An 18,094-nucleotide genomic window follows, 5' to 3' on the forward strand; every position below is an offset into this window, starting at 1 on the left:
GGACACTTCCAGGGGTGGACTCACCACAACTTCCCTGTTTCAGGGCCTCCCCAGCTTCCCAGGCAAGAATTCCTTCCCAATTTCCCACCTAAACAGATCCTTCTGTAGTGGGAATCCACCACCCCTTCATGGAGCTGAGAGAGGCTCAGGACAGAGCAGTAAAATCTGGCTGTGAGCTCTGAAAAGTCCAGTTTGAAGCCCAGGATGGCTCCTGAGGAGGCAAACCATCAGCACAGCATCCTTTTGCTTCCTCTCCAGCTCATATTTTATGGAATAAAGGCGTTTTCCAGCTGTATCTGCTCCTGGGGAATGGTGTGAGCACCACTCTGCTCCTCCCATGGATAATAAAGCCAAGTTCTCTTCAACATCCCCTCAGTGAGGGTGTTGGGAGGGTTGTGATTCCTTCCCCAGAGACTTTTTTATTTCATTAAAATATATGAACTTCGTATTTTTGAGGCGGCTCCCTCTGAGCCCTGCCCCAGGGCTGGGTGCTGCCTGCAGGGCAGAGCTCTGGGCTTTGGCCTGGCCACTCTCCATGGTCACCTCTTTTGGGGTCGCCTTTGTTTGCAGCCCTTGGGTGCAGCCTCTCCTGTGGCTGTTGCTGGAGTCGGGGGGGCTCAGGCGGCCAAAAAAAGCCGAGGACACCTGGAATGGGTCGGGAATAGGTGGCAGCAGGAGCAGGGCAAGGATTGTCCCTCCGTGCTGGGCACACCTCAAATCCCAGGATCACTTGTGGGTTCCTCATGACAAGAAGGACCTGAGGGGCTGGAGCATGTCCAGGGCAGGGAACAGAGCTGGGAAAGGGCTGGAGAATTCCTGAGGGAGCTGGGAAGGGGCTGGAGAATTGCTGAGGGAGCTGGGAAAGGGCTGGAGAATTCCTGAGGTAGCTGGGAAGGGGATAGAGAATTCCTGAAGGAACCGGGAAGGGGCTGGAGAATTGCTGAGGGAGCTGGGAAGGGGCTGAGCCTGGAGCAAAGGAGGCTCAGGGGGCCCTTGTGGCTCTGCACAAGTCCCTGGCAGGAGGGGACAGCCACGGGGGTCGGGCTCTGCTTCCATGTAAAAAACTCCAGGATCAGAGGAAACGGCCTCAGGTGTCACCAGGGGAGGCTCAGGTTGTATATTTGGAAAATTCCTTCATGGAAAGGGTGTCCAGCCCTGGTACTTCTTCTGAAGTTCTTGACCAAGTGTGTCCTGTGGCAAATTCTCCAGGATTTTCTTCCCACTCATGAAAACTTTTGTATTTTCATTCCCTGTGTCCCAAGCTGTGCTGCTGAGGTTCTCCAGTGCTCACCTCTGGAATGGGGGCAGATTCCAACGAGCTGTAGGGATCAAACACCTCCTTTGTCCAACTCTTCCCGCTTCTCTTCTGCCATTTAGGATTTGGTGAGCACCTTGGGCAGCCACAACAGGGAAAGTACACCTCAAACTGGTCATTCTGGCTCCTTGTCTCGCTTTTCCTTCTCCAGAGACACCAGGAATGATCAGGGAAAAATTCTGGGCTGAGAATTTCCTCCAGTAAATTCCCATTTCGCCCCTGTCCTGCTGCTCTGGACTCTTCTCTTCTGGCCTTCATTTTTTTCTTTTTCTAATTTATTTAAACCTGCCACAGCTTTTTTTTTTCTTTTCTTTTCTTTTCTTTTTTTTTTTTTTTTCTTTTTTTTGGAAACTGAGGACAATTTTCCCTCCAGCTCTGAGCCAAGTCCCTCTCATTTTCCATGGATCCCAGGCTGAGCCATCTCCAGGGTTTCAATCCCTGACCCCAGATTTTCAAGCCTTGACCTTGGCTCCTTAAAAACAGGGGCAGCTCAACGAATTCCAGTCTCTGAGGTTTGCTCTAAGTCCCAGGCTCTAAAGGAGATGAAAGCCCCACCTGGCCCAAAGGTAAATGCATAATTTCGCTTAAAGCCACAACTTCTGCACATAAAACAGGCCCCAAACCTCCCAAGGACAGAGAAAGAAAGAAATTTGGGGGGTTTATTGGTAATTCTCTGCTCTGATCAACAAAAGAAAACCTCATTTGGTTCTAAAGCGACCTTGTGCACAGGAGAAATAAAATACAGAGGTGAGAACTGATCTCTGTTTCAAGGCAAATAAAATTTGTTGCAAACACTGTCCAGAAGAGCAGTAAAAATGGGATTTTTGGTGCTGTTTGAAGTCCACACATTTGTTTTATGTGCACATCTCTGTGTTTTCTGCTCACCTCACATTTCTTTGCCTCCCCTGTCCGAGTTAAAAAACGCTTTTTATTTCAAGCCATGGTGCTGAGCTCTCCCCCAGGTGTTTCCAGGTGGACTCTGCTCCTCTCCCTGCCTGGTTTTTCCATGTTCATCCCCATTTTTTTTGCCACTTGAGGCTGTAGCGCCCTTTTCCATCATGTTTTGGGAGCATGGGCGTGTTTGGGATGTGGTGACCCCAGCTCTGGGGGTGAAGGTCACAGCACTGAGCTGTGCTGGAGGCAGGTGGCACTGGTGGCATCTACAGGAGGGTGCAGCCAGGTGGGATCGAGCTCTTATCCCAGGAAACCAGAGATGGGATAAGAGGGATCAATCTCAAATTGCACCAAGTTGGATATTAGGGAGGATTTCTTCATGGGAAGGGCTGTCCAGCCTTGGGAAGTGCTGGAATACCCCTCGCAGGAGGGATTTAAAGCCATGTGGAGGTGGCACCTGGGGACATGGGGCAGTGGTGGCCTTGGCAGTGCTGGGAATGGTTGAGCTCCATGATCCTAGAGGGTTTTTCCAGCCTAAAGTATTCTGTGATTCTCTCTGGAATCGTGAGGCTTCTCCAAGGGCTGCAGCTCCCTTGTTTTACTCTGGAAAAATGAAAAACTCAGAGCAGGGAGCTCTGGGGGAGGTTTCAGGAGCAGGGAGAGCGTTTCAAACACCCCACGAATGATTAATGGGGGGTGTGCAGGTCTGACCTGGTGTCACCGCCGGGATCAGTGTCACCTGTCACCTGGATTGGGATCACCTGGATCAGGGTCACCTGGATCACGGTCACCTGTCAATAACAGCCCAAGGGGAACCAGGAACAGAATCCAGCACTTCCCCTGTGCGGATAACAGCCTTATCCCGAATTTCCCTTGTGCTTTTCTCACCTCTCTTCCCTGTTTTGTCCTCCCTTCCTGGGTACTGGGGTGTCCTTGAAGGATCCTGGGAGGTTGGGGAGGGGCTGGGCTGGGATTCCCAGAGCAGCTGTGGCTGTCCCTGGATCCCTGGCAGTGCCCAAGGCCAGGCTGGACATTGGGGCTGGAGCAGCCTGGGACAGTGGGAGGTGTCCCTGCCATGGAATGGTTGGAATGGGATGGGATGATCTCTACCATCCATTCCAATCCAGTCTCCATCCTCTTCCCTGCTCTGTTCAGGTTCTGTGGAGTTCAGCCCCACAAATACTGGAATTTTTGTTGTAGGAATGAGAAAAAAAAAATATTTTCCTGCTAAATATTCCAAAGGAATTGGTGAGAGGCGCTCCAGGAATCAGCCAGGATGTTGCACCCCTGGCTGGATCCCTATGGGAGGAGAGTTCAAATCCCAAATGGAATCCCAGAATGGATTGGGTTAGAAGGAGCCTTAAATCCCACCCATCCCAGCCCTGCCATGGCAGGGACAGCTCCCACTGTCCCAGGCTGCTCCAGCCCCAATGTCCAGCCTGGCCTTGGGCACTGCCAGGGATCCAGGGACAGCCACAGCTGCTCTGGCAATTCCAGCCCAGCCAGCAATTCCCAATTCCCAATCTCCCATCCATCCCTGCCCTCTGGCACTGGGAGCCATTCCCTGTGTCCTGTCCCTCCATCCCTTGTCCCCAGTCCCTCTCCAGCTCTTCTGGAGCCCCTTAGGCTCTGGAATGATTTCCCTGGATTGCTCTCTTCTCCAGGTGAGCACCCCCAGCATTCCTAACCTGGCTCCATGTTTTTTTTAGCTGGAAAATGCTCTAAAATGAGTGCAGAGGGTTTCTTCCCCAGGTCACCGATTGGGTCCCTGCTCTTCCAGAGACATTCCTTAATCCTGGAGATGGAAGAGACAAATCTGGGATCCAGGAGCTGTCCATGGAGAAGGAGGAACAAGCCAGGGCTCAGCCACGGCTCCCCTCGTGATCTCTGTGGGATTAAAATGTTGTTCACTGCTCTTCATTGATTTATATTCCAGCCAGGACAACTTGAATTCCATAAAATCCAAGGAACAGCAGCAGCAGAGCCCATAAAAGACGCTCAGAGGAGCAGACACCTTTAAAAATGCATGGATTATTCCCATTTCATGGCTTTTTAAGGAAGCTACTCACTATTCACCCATTCCCTTCTGTCCCCAGATGGACAAATCAAGCAAATCTTGATTTGCAGATATGGAGGGAAATGAATGCTGCCCTGGAGTTTTGGGGTGGTTTTTTTCATAAGTCTGTTTTTACTCATTTGAATATTTATCTCTTGCAAATGCTGCACGTGCTTGAGCACATATATTGAAGCTCAGGAACCTGGGAGTTGCTGGGGGAGACTGGAGCAGGATTTCCAGAGAATTTAGTGCCCTATGGAGGAGCCAAACCAGGACAGAGGCCTGGAAAATCCCAGAAAATCCTGCGGACAGGGGAGACAACTTGAAGCACAAAATCCAAGTTAGCAAATTCCTGACAGTGGGATTTTCCATTGTGAATCCTCCTGCAGAGCAGGCACGGACACAGAATGCAGAAGAAAATTAAATTAATCATCCTTTTACACTGAAAGTTACCATCAGAATCCCTCTAACTTAAAATTAGGGCCTTGCTGGGGATAAGATGAAAAAATGAGGAGTTGATTATGAGAATCTTTAGAGTTCTGACAAGGGATGGAGGGACAGGACACAGGGAATGGCTCCCAGTGCCAGAGGGCAGGGATGGATGGGAGATTGGGAATTGGGAATTGCTGGCTGGGCTGGAATTGCCAGAGCAGCTGTGGCTGTCCCTGGATCCCTGGCAGTGCCCAAGGCCAGGCTGGACATTGGGGCTGGAGCAGCCTGGGACAGTGGGAGCTGTCCCTTCCCATGGAACTGGATGGGATTTAATGTCCTTTCCATCCCAAAACATTCCTGGATTCCATGAAACAGGGACTTCCCTCGTTGTAGCGTGGATATATCCATGCAAGGCGGGGTTTGGAATGCACAGTTCCAGGACGGATTTGCTCACCTATTTTAATTTACTCCCAGATGTGCAAATGGCTTTTTTCTAATTTTGGCCACGGTGGTTTCATTTCGCTGGAATAAATCCATTATCCAAGGTGTAATATCCCAACTCCAAGCTTTGGCTGGAAAATTGCTGCTGTCATTTCATGGGGATCACAATCCCAGTGCGCTGGAGCTTCCCAAAGCTCCCAAATCCCCTCTTGTCTGGGCTTCTCTGTGTCCTGGGCTCCAAGCTCCATTCAGGTACCTCCAGACCCACCTCAGGAGCTAAAAAATCCTGGAAATGTGGCTGCAGTGGAGAGTCCAGGAATAGAAAGACTCGGAAGTGTTGGATAACACTCCTGTGGTGTGAATCCAACAGTGGCCACAAACCCAGTGGAGAGCGAGCAGAGGCGCCACTTTTTGTTATTATTATTATTTATTTATCGTTCCCCTTGCCGGAGCTGCAAGAGATAAACTCGTTATTTGTTCAGCTTAAAATGCAAATTGGAGAGGCCAAAGCAGCGGGTGAAGCCTCTGCTCGGGGCCACGCGGTGGAAATAAATTCCTGGAATTTTCTCCTTAAATTTTCTCCTTTCTCCTTAAAACTAAAGACCAGGATTTGATCCCTACCTTGAGGAGCAGCTGTGTGGTTCAAACCAAACAAGCGTCTCGCTGTCGTTCCTCTGGATTGCTCCAGAACTTTTCTTTTTCCGTTTCCTAATCCTTAAAACATGGATGTGCTTAGGCGAAAAAACTTCATTAAACATTAATAGAGTGCCTGATTTAACTCCAGCCCCGTTTGCTTCCCAAAGATAATTGTGGAAGAGAATGAACCGTGCTCCCTTGGCAGCTTTGCTGGAGATTTTTCCAAAACTAATAGTGGAATTATGAAAGGAATAAGGAGGGAAAAAGTAAATTAAATCAAATTGCCAAAGCCTTGGGGAAGAGCTGATGCAAATGAGTTCAACGCAGAAGAGTCGCAAACAACTCCAGGTTTGTTTTTTTTTTCCTGCGCATCTGGGAAGTCACAATCCTATAAAAACAATGGAAAAACCCGATGGAAAAATGAGCTGTTAGCTCTGGTTGGGGCTTTTATCATCCCTTCCCTTTCCCATTAAAGTTATTACCTGCAAAAGCGGGATTCGGGAATGAGCAGCCCGGGTTAATTTTCTCTTCCTGTCACTGGGGATCATCAGCCCCTGGATAAATGGGAATTGTGGGGTTTAAAGACTTTTTTGACCTTAAAGGCAGGGGAAAGTTTCATTTTAAAGCTGTTTATAAGGCTAAAGTAGCTTGATAAGTAAATAAAGCAGGGGGAGAAGAGAGAAGGGCCTGAATACAAATTCCCGTTAAAATCGTTCAACTGAGCCGCCGCGGGGACGTGAAATCATTCCCTGGATTCGGAGCATTCTGTGGAAGCAGCAAGGAAAACAAAGGAGGGAACGTTATTCCAAAGCAGAGATGAGTTTTGGATGTTCAAACATTCCTATGATTTATGAGCAAGAAGAGAAAATGATGGAAAAATCAGCCATTAGCGGCTTTTTAACACCTCAAACACGGAGCTGCCACGATATTCCTTCCCAAAATTCTCTGTCCTCTCCCTCATGGATTTAGGATCAGGAGGGTTCAAATCATTGCCTGAAATAATTCCCTGGATTTGGAGCATTCAATGGAAGCAGCAAGGAAAACAAAGGAAGGAACGTTATTACAAAGCAGAGATGAGTTTTGTATGTTCTAAAAATTCCAAGGATTTATGAGCAAGGGGGGAAAAAAATCAGCCATTAAAGGCTTTTTTACACCTCAAACACAGAGCTTCCAGAATATTCCTGTCCCAAAATTCCTGTGCTCTCCCTCGGGGATTTAGGATCAGGAGGGTCCTCAGCAGATGCTGCTTGAGCATTTTTCTGTTGTTATTTTAGAGATTTCTTCTGTGCCTGGCTCCAAGCTTAGGGAGAATTTTCCCAGGATTTTAAGGTGTGGTGTGGCTGGAAAGGCTGGAGAGGTGATTGGTATGGAATTATCCCGGCTGGAATGGGGAAAACAAAAATAGAGAATTTCCGTTTAGAAATCAAGTATTTATTTCAGATAAAATTGGTTTTGTTACAAAGATCAGAGAAATGATACCAGGAGCAGCAGCGGATGCCTTGTTGTGGTCATGATCCATAAAAATATGGATAGTTCATGGAATCTTGGAATGCTTTAGGTTGGAAAAGCCCTCTGAGGTCAAATCTGACCATTCCCAGCACTGCCAAGGCCACCACTGATCATGTCCCCAAGTGCCACCTCCACAGGGATTTCAATCCCTCTGAGGGTGGGGACTCCACTGCCCTTTTCCAGTATTTTACAGCTTTTCCACAGAGAACTTTCCCTTGGAGAACTTACATCTCAAGGTGGAAAAACACCTGGAAAATAGTGAACATTAGTAAATTTGATTAATAATTCCTTTGCTATCCATTATATAGGAGGATCTAGGAGGTTTTTTTTGGGAAGTACAAATAATTTAAGTCAGAGTGGTGAGAGGAAAACAGGAGATTTGGGAGAGGCAACTCTCAGCTCTCCCTGAGAAGGCAGCGGAGACCTGGAATATTTTCTTTCCCAAAGATAAATCCTGTCTTTAAGCCAACAGTTCCCTGCAAAGCTGCTGCCTTGGGAAGCTTAGGGAAGTGGGAACATTCTAATGTTTTATGTAAAACACCGTTTTGTAAGGATACAAAATCTCCCTGTGCCACCCTGGAATGGGTGGATTTCAGGAATTCTTCCCCCTCAGGGGTTAAAAACTGAGCTGAGTTCTTTGGCGAGCCAGAACATCCTGGCATTCCCTGGTTTGCATCCCGCTGGGAACGCGTTTTCCATACGTGTTCCTGGCTCTGAAGAGCTGTGCTGACGTGAGCTGAGCACGAACCATCGCTCCAAGTTATCCTTGTTTTCCAGCCCTGATGAGGTTTTCCATCTTCGGGAAGTTGGGTCCGTGCACACACTGGATGTTGGTTATATTTTATTTATTTGGTGTTTTGCTGGAATCAAAATTCTGGCAGAGTTGGAAGCTGTGAATGTGAATTATTTAAAATCGGTTTTATTTGAGTTAGGGCAGAACAGGCTGTTCTGGGGATGGGCAACTGGTTCGTTCTGGGCTTGCTGGGACAGCAGAACCTCCGTGGGAATGGAGAAAAAATGTCCAGAGGTGATGGTTTTTGGGGAATCCAGACAGCAGCTCCTGGAGTGGGGAGTTGATGGAATCATGGAATGATCCCACAAGGATCATCCAGCTCAGCTCCCAGCCCTGCACAGACCCCCCAGCAATCCCAGGCTGTGCATCCCTGGCAGCCCTGCCCAAACGTTCCCAGAGCTCCGGCAGCCTCGGGAATGTTCCCGCCGAGCACAGAGTCACCAGCTCAGCTCTGTGCCCGGGGTATTGCTGCCTTGTGCACTTCATCCAAAGCAAGTCCTAGAATTCCAGACTGGTTTGGGATGGGAGAGACCTTCCAGACCACCTCCTTCAACCCCTGCTTTGGGCTGGGACAGTTTCCATAGACCCGGTTGCTCCACGCGCTGTCACAGTTAAGACAAGGCACTTACTGGGTTTATTCAGTGTCGTTCCAAGGGATCTCCTCTCAAGACCTTGGGAAATTCCTGTCTCCTAGGACAGGCCTAAACACAAACCTGGGCTGGTGCACTCTCCTGGAATGGGTCCTAAACAAGAACCTGGGTTTGACATGTTTAGTTCTAGGATGTGCTCAGAAGAAGCCGCCCAATGTCCTGCAACAGGAAGAGACCAGGTTAGTCCTGTCTCCTAGGACTGGTTCTAAACAAGAACCTGGGTTAGTCCTGTCTTCTAGGACTGGTCCTAAACAAGAATCTGGGTTAGTCCTGTCTTCTAGGACAGATCCTAAACAAGAATACAGGTTTTTCTTGTCTCTAGGACAGGTCTCAAACAAGAACATGGGTTAGTCTTGATTCCTTTGATGTGTCCTAAACAAGAACCTGGGTTAGTTTGGATGCCTAGGATGGTTCCTAACCTGGGTTAATCCTGTCTCTAGGAAAGGTCCTAAACAATAACCTGGGTTAGTCCTTTCTCTTAGGACTGGTCCTAAACAAGAACCTGGGTTAGTCCTGTCTCTGGGCCAAGTCTCAAACAAGAACCTGGGTTAGTCCTGTCTCTAGGACAGCTCCTAAACAAGAACCTGTGTTAGTCCTATCCCTAGGCCTGGTTTCCCCCCTCTAACACCCTCCCACCCTCTCTGTGTCTCCACAGACCCCCCGGCCGTGGAGCCGGCGTTCCTGGAGCTGCGGCAGGGCCAGGGCCGCGGTGTCACCATGAGCTGCCGGGTGCTCCGGGCGTATCCCACGCGGGTGCTGAGCTACGAGTGGCGCCTGGGCAGCCGCGTGCTGCGCACGGGCCAGTTCGACCTGCAGGACTCCACGGAATACACCGTCAGCAGCCTCTCCCGCGACTCCTATGGCATCTACAACTGCAACATCATCAACGAGGCGGGCGCCGGCCGCTGCAGCTTCCTCGTCACAGGTAGGAGGCACGAAGCTGGAAATTAATCGGCTTTTTGATTGGTTTTTTGATGTTCTTTGGAGGGGTTTTAGTCAGTTTGTTCAAGTTGCCCAGGAGGTTGAAGTTTCTCTTCAAAACTCTGCTTGTGGAGTGTTTGGGTTTTGTCGGATCAAACGATAAAAGGGATGTTCCCAGATTTTGAGTTTGGAATCTCTGGGTTGGGAGTAGCCAGGAGATAAATGGACATTGCCAAATGTCAGCCCCTGGCAGGGATTGGAGCAACTGGAGTGGGAAAAGATTGAGAAGAGAAATGAAAAATGGGAACCAAATCAGCATCGAAGGGATCGATAACCACGAGGAAATCCAACACTAAAAACGGGGTCATTGGGACCAATGAATGAGAATTTTTGCATGTTTTTTTATGTGTATATGTGGGAAAAGTCTGGTAAAGCGTTTTGTGGATGGAGTGACTTCCATGGCACATCCTGGCCGGAATAAAGTAATTCCAGATTCCCCCACACTTAGAAGATGGTGCTGGAGAGTTTCTTTTGTTCCTGAATTTCAGTGAAAACGCAGTCTTGGAGGCCCAGGTGTGTTGGATTACTCCTGCTCCAGTTGCCAGAAACATCCTTCCAAGTTGTATCAGCTTGAGAAATCTTGTTGGGATTATGATTGGGGAAAAAAAGGAGATTTAGCTCATTTGAGGATCAGGATTTCTCAGTGGAAAATGTGAATATTCCTTCTCTGTGGGCATCTGCCAAGGGGTTTTTGAGGGAAGTCTGAGGGAGTCATCAGGCAGAAAAATTCCTCTGTTTGAAGTTGGCACTAAAGTTGGATTTCCTCTTCTCTCCAGCTTGGAGAGTGGGGTGAGCACATCACAGGCTCCAACCACTTCCCTGGGAGTTGGGATGTTGGAATTTGTTCCTTTTCTCCAGCAGGAAAAGGACTTTGGGAAATTTTCCACCAGATTCCCCAGGATCAGGTGGATCCCCTGGTGCAGCCCCCAGGATCCACCTGTGGTGTGTAATTAATGTGATGGAGCCAAGCTTGGTGTGTCTTTTGTCTGGGGAATCTTGGAGCTGAAAAACTTGGATCTTGGAAAACTTTGGAAGTCTTGATTATACCTCTGTTGAGGATTAATGAAATTAATTGGAACTAGAAGGCTCTGCTGCCTGATCCTGCAAGGCCCACCAGCAGCTGTGTCCAAGGTGTTCTGATTCCTGGAATCCCGTCAGGTGGAGGTTCCATGTCATTCCAGGATGGTTTTCCAGACTGTGATGGGTGAAGAATTCCCGGTTCCTCTGCACCAGCTGGGAGTGGCCTCAGTGGGGCTCCTGGAGGCCAACCAGAGCAACCTCAGCCTCCCTGACGAGTCCTGGTGTCTCCAAACCCACACTGGAAGGGGTTTGGAGCCACCTGGGATAGTGGGAAGTGTCCCTGCCCATGGAAGGGTTTGGAATGAGATGATCTGAAAAGTCCCTTCCAACCCGAACGGGTCTGGGATATCTGTTGGAGCAACAGCCCTGTTTCAGCTCTAAATCATCCCAAAAGCTGCTTGGAAATGAATGACGGGAAAAGAAACCGATAACGAAGAAATTCAGGATGTTTAAATAGGAATTCCTGGAATTTGTTGTTAGGTGTTTATTCAACTTGACTCCTGTTAACGATCACCTGTACATGGGGTTTTCCTTCTGGGATCGCAGCTCCCTGGATTCTGTCCCTGCTGAGGAAAATGGACTTTTCTATCCATGTTACTGGTTCCAGGAGAAAAGGGATGGATTTATTGGGAGAGCTGCAGATCCTGTGTCAGGGACCCAGCTCTGATAGCAGGGGACACCTTCCACACCCCTCTGTCTCGGGAATAAAGGAAACCGTTTTTTACAGCTCCCCAAGTGTTTATTTTTCCTCAGTAAAACTTGATTTAGTGGGAAAAACATGGTTCTACTTTCACGTGGAGACTTTTTTCCCTATCTTGGAGTTATCTAAATCCCTGGAAGTGTTCAAGGCCGGGTTGGACAGGGCTTGGAGCAGCCTAGGATAGTGGAAGGTGTCCCTGCCTGTGGAAAGGAGTGAAATTTGATGGACTTTAGGGTCCCTTCCAACCCAAAACATTCCATGATGGGAATGGCATCCCCTTGGCAGGAATTTCACACAGCACAAATGTGGCGGGAATACAGCAAATCCTGCAATTCCTATTGGTTCTGCTCCTTCCAAATGGGATCCAACCTTTGGCTGACGCCATTCGGAGCCTGCTGGAGATGTTTGCACTGCCACCAACTTCTCCAGACCTTGGGATTTTAATCCCAAAGGCGGCTCTGAAGGAAACCAGAAAAATTGTTTGGCCTCAAATGAGTAAATTTGGTTCAATTTATTCATCAGGATTTGTATCCCAGACTGTGGGAATTGATTCCAAGGCAATTCTTTTCCCAGGATTGGGGCAGTTGGAGCGGTTTTAGCAAACCACAAACCTGAAAATGAGTCCTGAGATGATTTTATGATGTTTTCCATTTCCCATCCTTCCCCGTGATCACTTAGGGCTCGTCCCACCCTGCTCATTTATGAGGGATTAAAGATGCTGGGAGCAACACTTTGACTTTTCTTAATCTTGTAATGTTAAAACCGAGTTTATTTAGGAAACGAATTCTCTGCCGCTGCTCTCGGAGCTCTGTGGCGCTCCCAAATCTCAGCAGCACAGATGGAGACGAAGCCCCAGGGAACTGAAAACACTGAAAAAAGAAAATGATGAAATGGTTAAAAAGGAGGCTTGGATTTCGCTGGGAATGTGAATAGAGACAAGAAATTGGGCACTTCTTAGGCAGGATTGGAAAAAAGAGCCCGATAAATAACTGCAAGGCGGGAATGTGGCAGTTGTGTGGAGCTTTTGTTTGGGGGGGAATAATAGGTTGTTGTAACCCATTTTTAGCTGGTTTATTTCTGGTTTTTCATGCAGGAAAACAGAAATGAGCTGGACTGGGGCTGCAGAAAACCATTGGTATGCTCAGGGAAAGCTTTTCAGTGCAGCATTTCAAGCAGCCTGCCTTGAAAGATTTATTCTGACCCCAGAGCTTGCAAAATCTCCGTTTTTTCTTTTTTTTTTTTTATCCTGTGTATTTTGAGCCAGATTGGAGGAGATGAAAGCCAAATAAATCACACTTGGAAAAGGGGTTAATTTATAGCATCTGGGCCAACGCGAGGCAGATGTAACCTGCCAGTCTCTTCAAAATAAATAAGAAGTGACAAGGCAAATTGTGTTTGTGGGGAAGCAGAGCCGAGTTCATGCTCCTCACAGCTTCACCACCTCGAGATTTTATTCGGGGCCAGATCATATCCAGAGAGCAGCAAAATGTCCATTCCGGGCTGTGGCTTTGGAAAACTCTGCCAGGGCTGGGAGCAAATAAATCAAAGCAGATCTGGGCACGGCAGAGTCTGAGGAGCCTCCCCGAGGGAGGGTTTGGTGCTGGGAAGGAGCGGGATGAGCACGGGGAGCTTCTCCCTCCCTGGAGCAGCCGGAGGTGCCAGAGGCTCCTCCAGGACACACCTGAGCCCCGCTGGGTCACGGCCTGGCCTGGCCAGCTGGGGACATCCCAGGAGGGGCTTTTGCACCGTGCCTTGGGCTTCTCACGGCAGGGTGGGCTGATCTCCGTGTTTTGTGAATTCCCAGTTTGCACAGGAGGGATGAAGTGGGGTCCTCTTCTTTTTTTCTTTTTCTTTTATTTTTTTTTCTTTTTTTTTTTCTGTTTCTTTTTTTCTTTTTCTTTTTCTTTTCCTTTTTTTTTCTTTTTCTTTTTCTTTTTCTTTTTCTTTTTCTTTTTCTTTTTCTTTTTCTTTTTCTTTTTCTTTTTCTTTTTCTTTTTCTTTTTCTTTTTCTTTTTCTTTTCCTTTTCCTTTTCCTTTTCCTTTTTCCTTTCCTCTCTTTCTTCTTTTCTTCTCCATCTCCATCTCCATCTCCATCTCCATCTCCATCTCCATCTCCATCTCCTTCTCCTTCCCCTTCCCCTTCCCCTTCTCCTCCTTCTCTCTTCTTCCTCATGCTCCTCTTTCTCCTCCACCTTCTCTTTCCACTTTCTCTTCTTCATTATTATTATTCTGCATCATTAACGAGCACCAGGACAAGAGGGAACGGCCTCAGGCTGCACCAGGGAAGGTTCAGGTTGGATATTGGTGGGAAGTTCTTCATGGAAAGAGCTGTCAGACACTGCCCGGGGCAGCAGTGGGGTCACAATCCCTGGAATTGTCCAAAAACCGTGGATGTGGCTCTTGAGGCGGTGGGATAGTGCTGACAGTTGGGGTGGATTGACAGCCAGACTTGATGATCCTAAAGGTCTTTTCCAAGCTGAACAATTCCACGGGGATTGCAAACCCCTGGGGAGCTGTTTGGGATTAGGATTACCTAGAACTGAGTTTACCTGGCAAATCCTGGTTTAAAATTTCTCCTCCATTTGGGAAATTTGACCCCCTTGAGCTGGAATTTGCTCTGCTGGAGCTTCCCTGGGTTGAATTTGTCCCCAAAGTTGTGTCCAAAGAGGAATTTTTAGGTTTTTTAGATGATATTTTGTTCCCTATCCATTAAATTCTTTAATCAGAGCTGGATTCACATCCAATATGGGATTACTTCCTTAATTTCCACCAGGCATCTCTGTCCACAGCGGATGGGGCTGGCTTGGCAGGGCTAGAGATTTAATATTAAAATTCAATATTTCAATTATTCATCACAGCCCTGGGTAGGACTAAACAAAGCTCTAATGGCATTCCATGGACTTAATTCCTTTTATCAACCAACTTGCGATCCCGATCCGTTTGGAATGTTAATTCCATGTTGTTCTGGCCCGTGGAAGTTCTCTGCCATGGGATATTTTGTTAATTAATGAGCTCATCTTTAATTATTTACTTTGTCTTACATCACCCTGTCAGTGCTTCCAGCCAAGTGCAGCATCAAGCCAATCAAGGGCTAATTAGGGAGGGTTTAATTGTTAGCTCGTGATCAGAGCTTTCCCTGTCCTTGGAACTCTTGGAAGCTCTTTGGAGATGGCGATGCCGAATGGAGAGCCGAGCAAACCTGACGATCCAAAGGTTCCTTCCTTGCCAGTTCCTCCAGAAGGGATTATCCCCATCCATGGCAGTGTCCCGGAGGTGCTGGGAATAATTGGAAATATTGGAAATAGAAATAATAATTGGAATAATTGGAAATAATTGGAAAAGAGCTCGGAGATGATCCAGTCCAACCTTCCACCACTAAACCGTGGGACACTCAGGTACCTCACATCTCCTGCCTTCCCTTCTCCCAGAAAACTGGGATTTGGGGAGATGGACAATGGATCATCCCTTCTGATGATCCCAAAATCCACCTCTGGAAAGGGCTCTTTGGAAACTCATTTCTTCTCTCCAATAAAAAGCTTCTTTTGGACCTTTCCAGTGGGAGAACACATGGAAATATTTTGGTTTTCCAGGTTTTCCCTGATTTTTGGATATTTTAAGTGGCAAAATTGAGCACAGCAAAGCCTGGCTTGGGTTTGTCCCCACCCTGTTTCTCATGGATGGGGCAAGGATGGACTTGTTCCATGAAAGATCTTGGAATTATGGAATGGTTTGGGTTGGAAAAGGCCACAGGAAGGGGCATTTTTGGTGACACCAGGAGGCAGAGCTGTGGGAATGCTCGGGAATGCTCAGGAATGATTCCCACAGGGAATGGGGTGGAGGAGCAGCCTGGCCAGGGCTGGAGTCCATCCAGGCGTTGCTCCTGTTCCTTGTGTTGCTCCCAAGAGCTGCACCCTGGCCTGGCTGTGTTTCCCTGTGCTCTGATCCCGTTTTTCCAGGAGCTTCCCCATCTCCTCAGGGGCCACAATTCCCTGCCTGTGCCTCTGGTGACATTTCATTATTGATTATTTACAATTCCAGGCCCACATCCCATCCCTTTCCCTGCCCATCCTTCAGGAATCACCTGTTTGGCGCTCCTTGACAAGTGACACCGCTTCCCCCTTCCTCAGGTGCCATTCCCATGGGATTTCTGCAGGATTCCCATGGGATTTCTGCAGGATTCCCACTAAATTGTCACCTCCACATTGAGCCAGGGGTTTCTCTGGAATTGTGGACCCCATTCCTTTAGGAATTGCTTCCAGCTGTGCACACCTGTAGGGTGTGTGTAGCCATATAAAAAAATGAAGGCATGGAATGCTGGCAGGTTTGGATATCTGGGAATGGGAGCTTCCCAAACCTCACCTATCCCAGCGTGGGAAGCAGGAATCCCCAGATCCTACTAAAACTGGATTTATTTATCCCTCAAGGCAGCTCCACGCAGCTCATGGCTCCAAACTGGTGGAAACAGAGCTGAGGAACACCTCGAGTTCAGCTCTTGGGGTCGGGATTGCTGGGACTGGGAATCCCGTGCAGGAGAAGCAGGAATTGCAGGAAGAGGAACGGGAGCTCTTGCACGGCTCAGCCAGCAGATGTCACATTCGGGTATCGCTGGGGAGGAGCTGGATCCTCGGGAAAACCCCAGGGAAAGGGAGGAAGCTGGGAAGGGCGCCTGGAGAAGGAATCTCATGGATGCCACTGGAGCATTCCATGGTTTTCTTACTTTGGGATGTTGGGTTTCTGTGCCTGGAATGGGAACCTCTAAACCCCTTGGAGATGGACAGACCTCAGAAAAATTGAAATTTGTGCCCCAATTAGGCATGAAAAAGTTAATTTAATTCCCGAATCATCCCTTCCCTGCAAGTTACAATGCATTAATAATTCTGCAAATATTTTGGAAAGAGATTTTTCTGGGAAGGGTGGGAAAGTCCCCAAGTTCCCTGTATGGTGTGGGGTTGTCTGTCCCTGGAATTCCCTGAAGCATCTGCCTCCTCCCCCTACTGGGGGGATTGATTATTATTAATATGTTCATATTAATAGAATTAACTTGAACCCTGCTCTGCGCTCAAATGTCTTCAGCTGCTCAGCCCAAACAATTCCAGACCCTGGAAGTCACTCCTGGAGGACAGGGAAAGCTCTGGAATTCATTCCTGGAGAATTAAGGGAAGGCCACACAACGCAGAACATCTTTAAGGTCCCTTCCAAGCCAAATAATTCCCCCATTTTCAGCTTCTGTGGTTCTGGGGAGGCTGGAGGTGACTGGGATGATCCAGCTGCAGGATTGGGATGAGAGGCAGATCCAGGAGGAGACAGATGTTGCCTTTCCCAAATGCAGATAAAGAACAAAACATCTTCTCTTTCTTCCTGCAACCCTTCCATAAAATAGAGATCCTGGGATAAAGCAGAGCACGGGAAGGGGCAGCATTTCCCATAAACTCCCTGTCTCCCACTGTTTTACAGAGTTAAAAATGTAGTGTTTTATTTAGGATTTATGCTCTCCCAGCATTTTAAAGATGGAAAGGGCTGGAGCTGAGGTTGCCAAAAGGGGAAGCATTTATAAATCCCTGGTTTTATTTCCTTTCCCTGAATGTGATAAAGTGGGAGCTGCTCAGCTTCTGTCACCAGCAGTGCCACAAACCCAGGACAGAGCTGCTGCAATTCCCATGCATCAAACTCCAATGAATTGGCAGAACTTTGTGGGGAGATGAGGAGGAAACAGATCAGGAAATTATTCCTTGGATGCTCCGTGTCCTCACAATTCCCACTGTTTGTTCCTGTGGGGCAGGAATCGGCACCAATCCCACCCTGAGGGATCTGGGATATTTAGGGACACGGAGTCTGGGGAAGTTGTGGCATTGCTGAGATCCCTGGGATGGTCTTCTCTCATCCCAGCTGGAATTTGCAGTGCCCAGTCCAGCAACAATTCCTTTAAGGTATTCTTTTCCTCAGGGATAAATGGCTGAGTGATCCCAAAGAAACACCAGAAGGGGAATCCTGGCTGATGATTTTTTCTAAAAGGGAGCAGCTGAACCCCTTTCGTTTTATCTTAAAAACTAAAATTCCCAGGCCTTTAGGAATAAGGAATGTGGAATCCAAGGATGCAGAGTGTTTTTAGATGAGGCTTTCATGGGCTACAGATTGACAGCTGCGAAATGCAGGTGTCAGAAACAGCTGGTCCTGAGCCAGATTTATTGTCTGCGATCCCAAGATGAAGGAGATGGGAGCACCTCAGGGAAAGCTGGGCTGAGGAAGCCACAGAGCCAACCATGAAATCCTCGTGGAAAACAGCTCTGGGTTTGGAGGTGGAGTGGGAAATGGAGAGAGGGATCCTTTGCACCAGAGTGAAATCAAACTCCAGCTCCCAGATCCGCTCAAACCGGCAGAATTGGGATAGGAGCCGCTCTGCCTCCTGGAGCTCCATCGAGGGATGAGAGCAAATGGTCTTGGAAGCTCTGGATTAGGACACTTCAGTCTGTTTTGTGAATCAGGGGGAGTTTGGGGGATTGCAGAGCTGGGAGGGGGATGGAGTTTCCTTGCTTTGAACAACTTTAAATACAGGGATGGAGAGAGGGACTTTGGATAAAGGCCTGGAGCGCTGGAACAAGGGGAATGC

General features: G+C 48.2%; 1 protein-coding gene across 2 annotated transcripts in view; it reads left to right on the top strand.

Moving 5' to 3' along the window:
* Nucleotides 1-18,094, top strand: part of MDGA2 (MAM domain containing glycosylphosphatidylinositol anchor 2) — a 192,261-nt gene that overhangs the window by 139,074 nt on the left and 35,093 nt on the right. For both annotated transcript variants that reach the window (XM_086892409.1, XM_023927218.2), the window contains one exon: nt 9,382-9,651. In XM_086892409.1, coding sequence (XP_086748535.1) covers nt 9,382-9,651 — 270 coding nt within the window. The remainder of the gene's footprint in view (nt 1-9,381; nt 9,652-18,094) is intronic.

The sequence above is a fragment of the Cyanistes caeruleus genome, chromosome 6 (assembly GCF_971803275.1).
Source record: "Cyanistes caeruleus chromosome 6, bCyaCae1.hap1.1, whole genome shotgun sequence".
NCBI lineage: Eukaryota > Metazoa > Chordata > Aves > Passeriformes > Paridae > Cyanistes > Cyanistes caeruleus.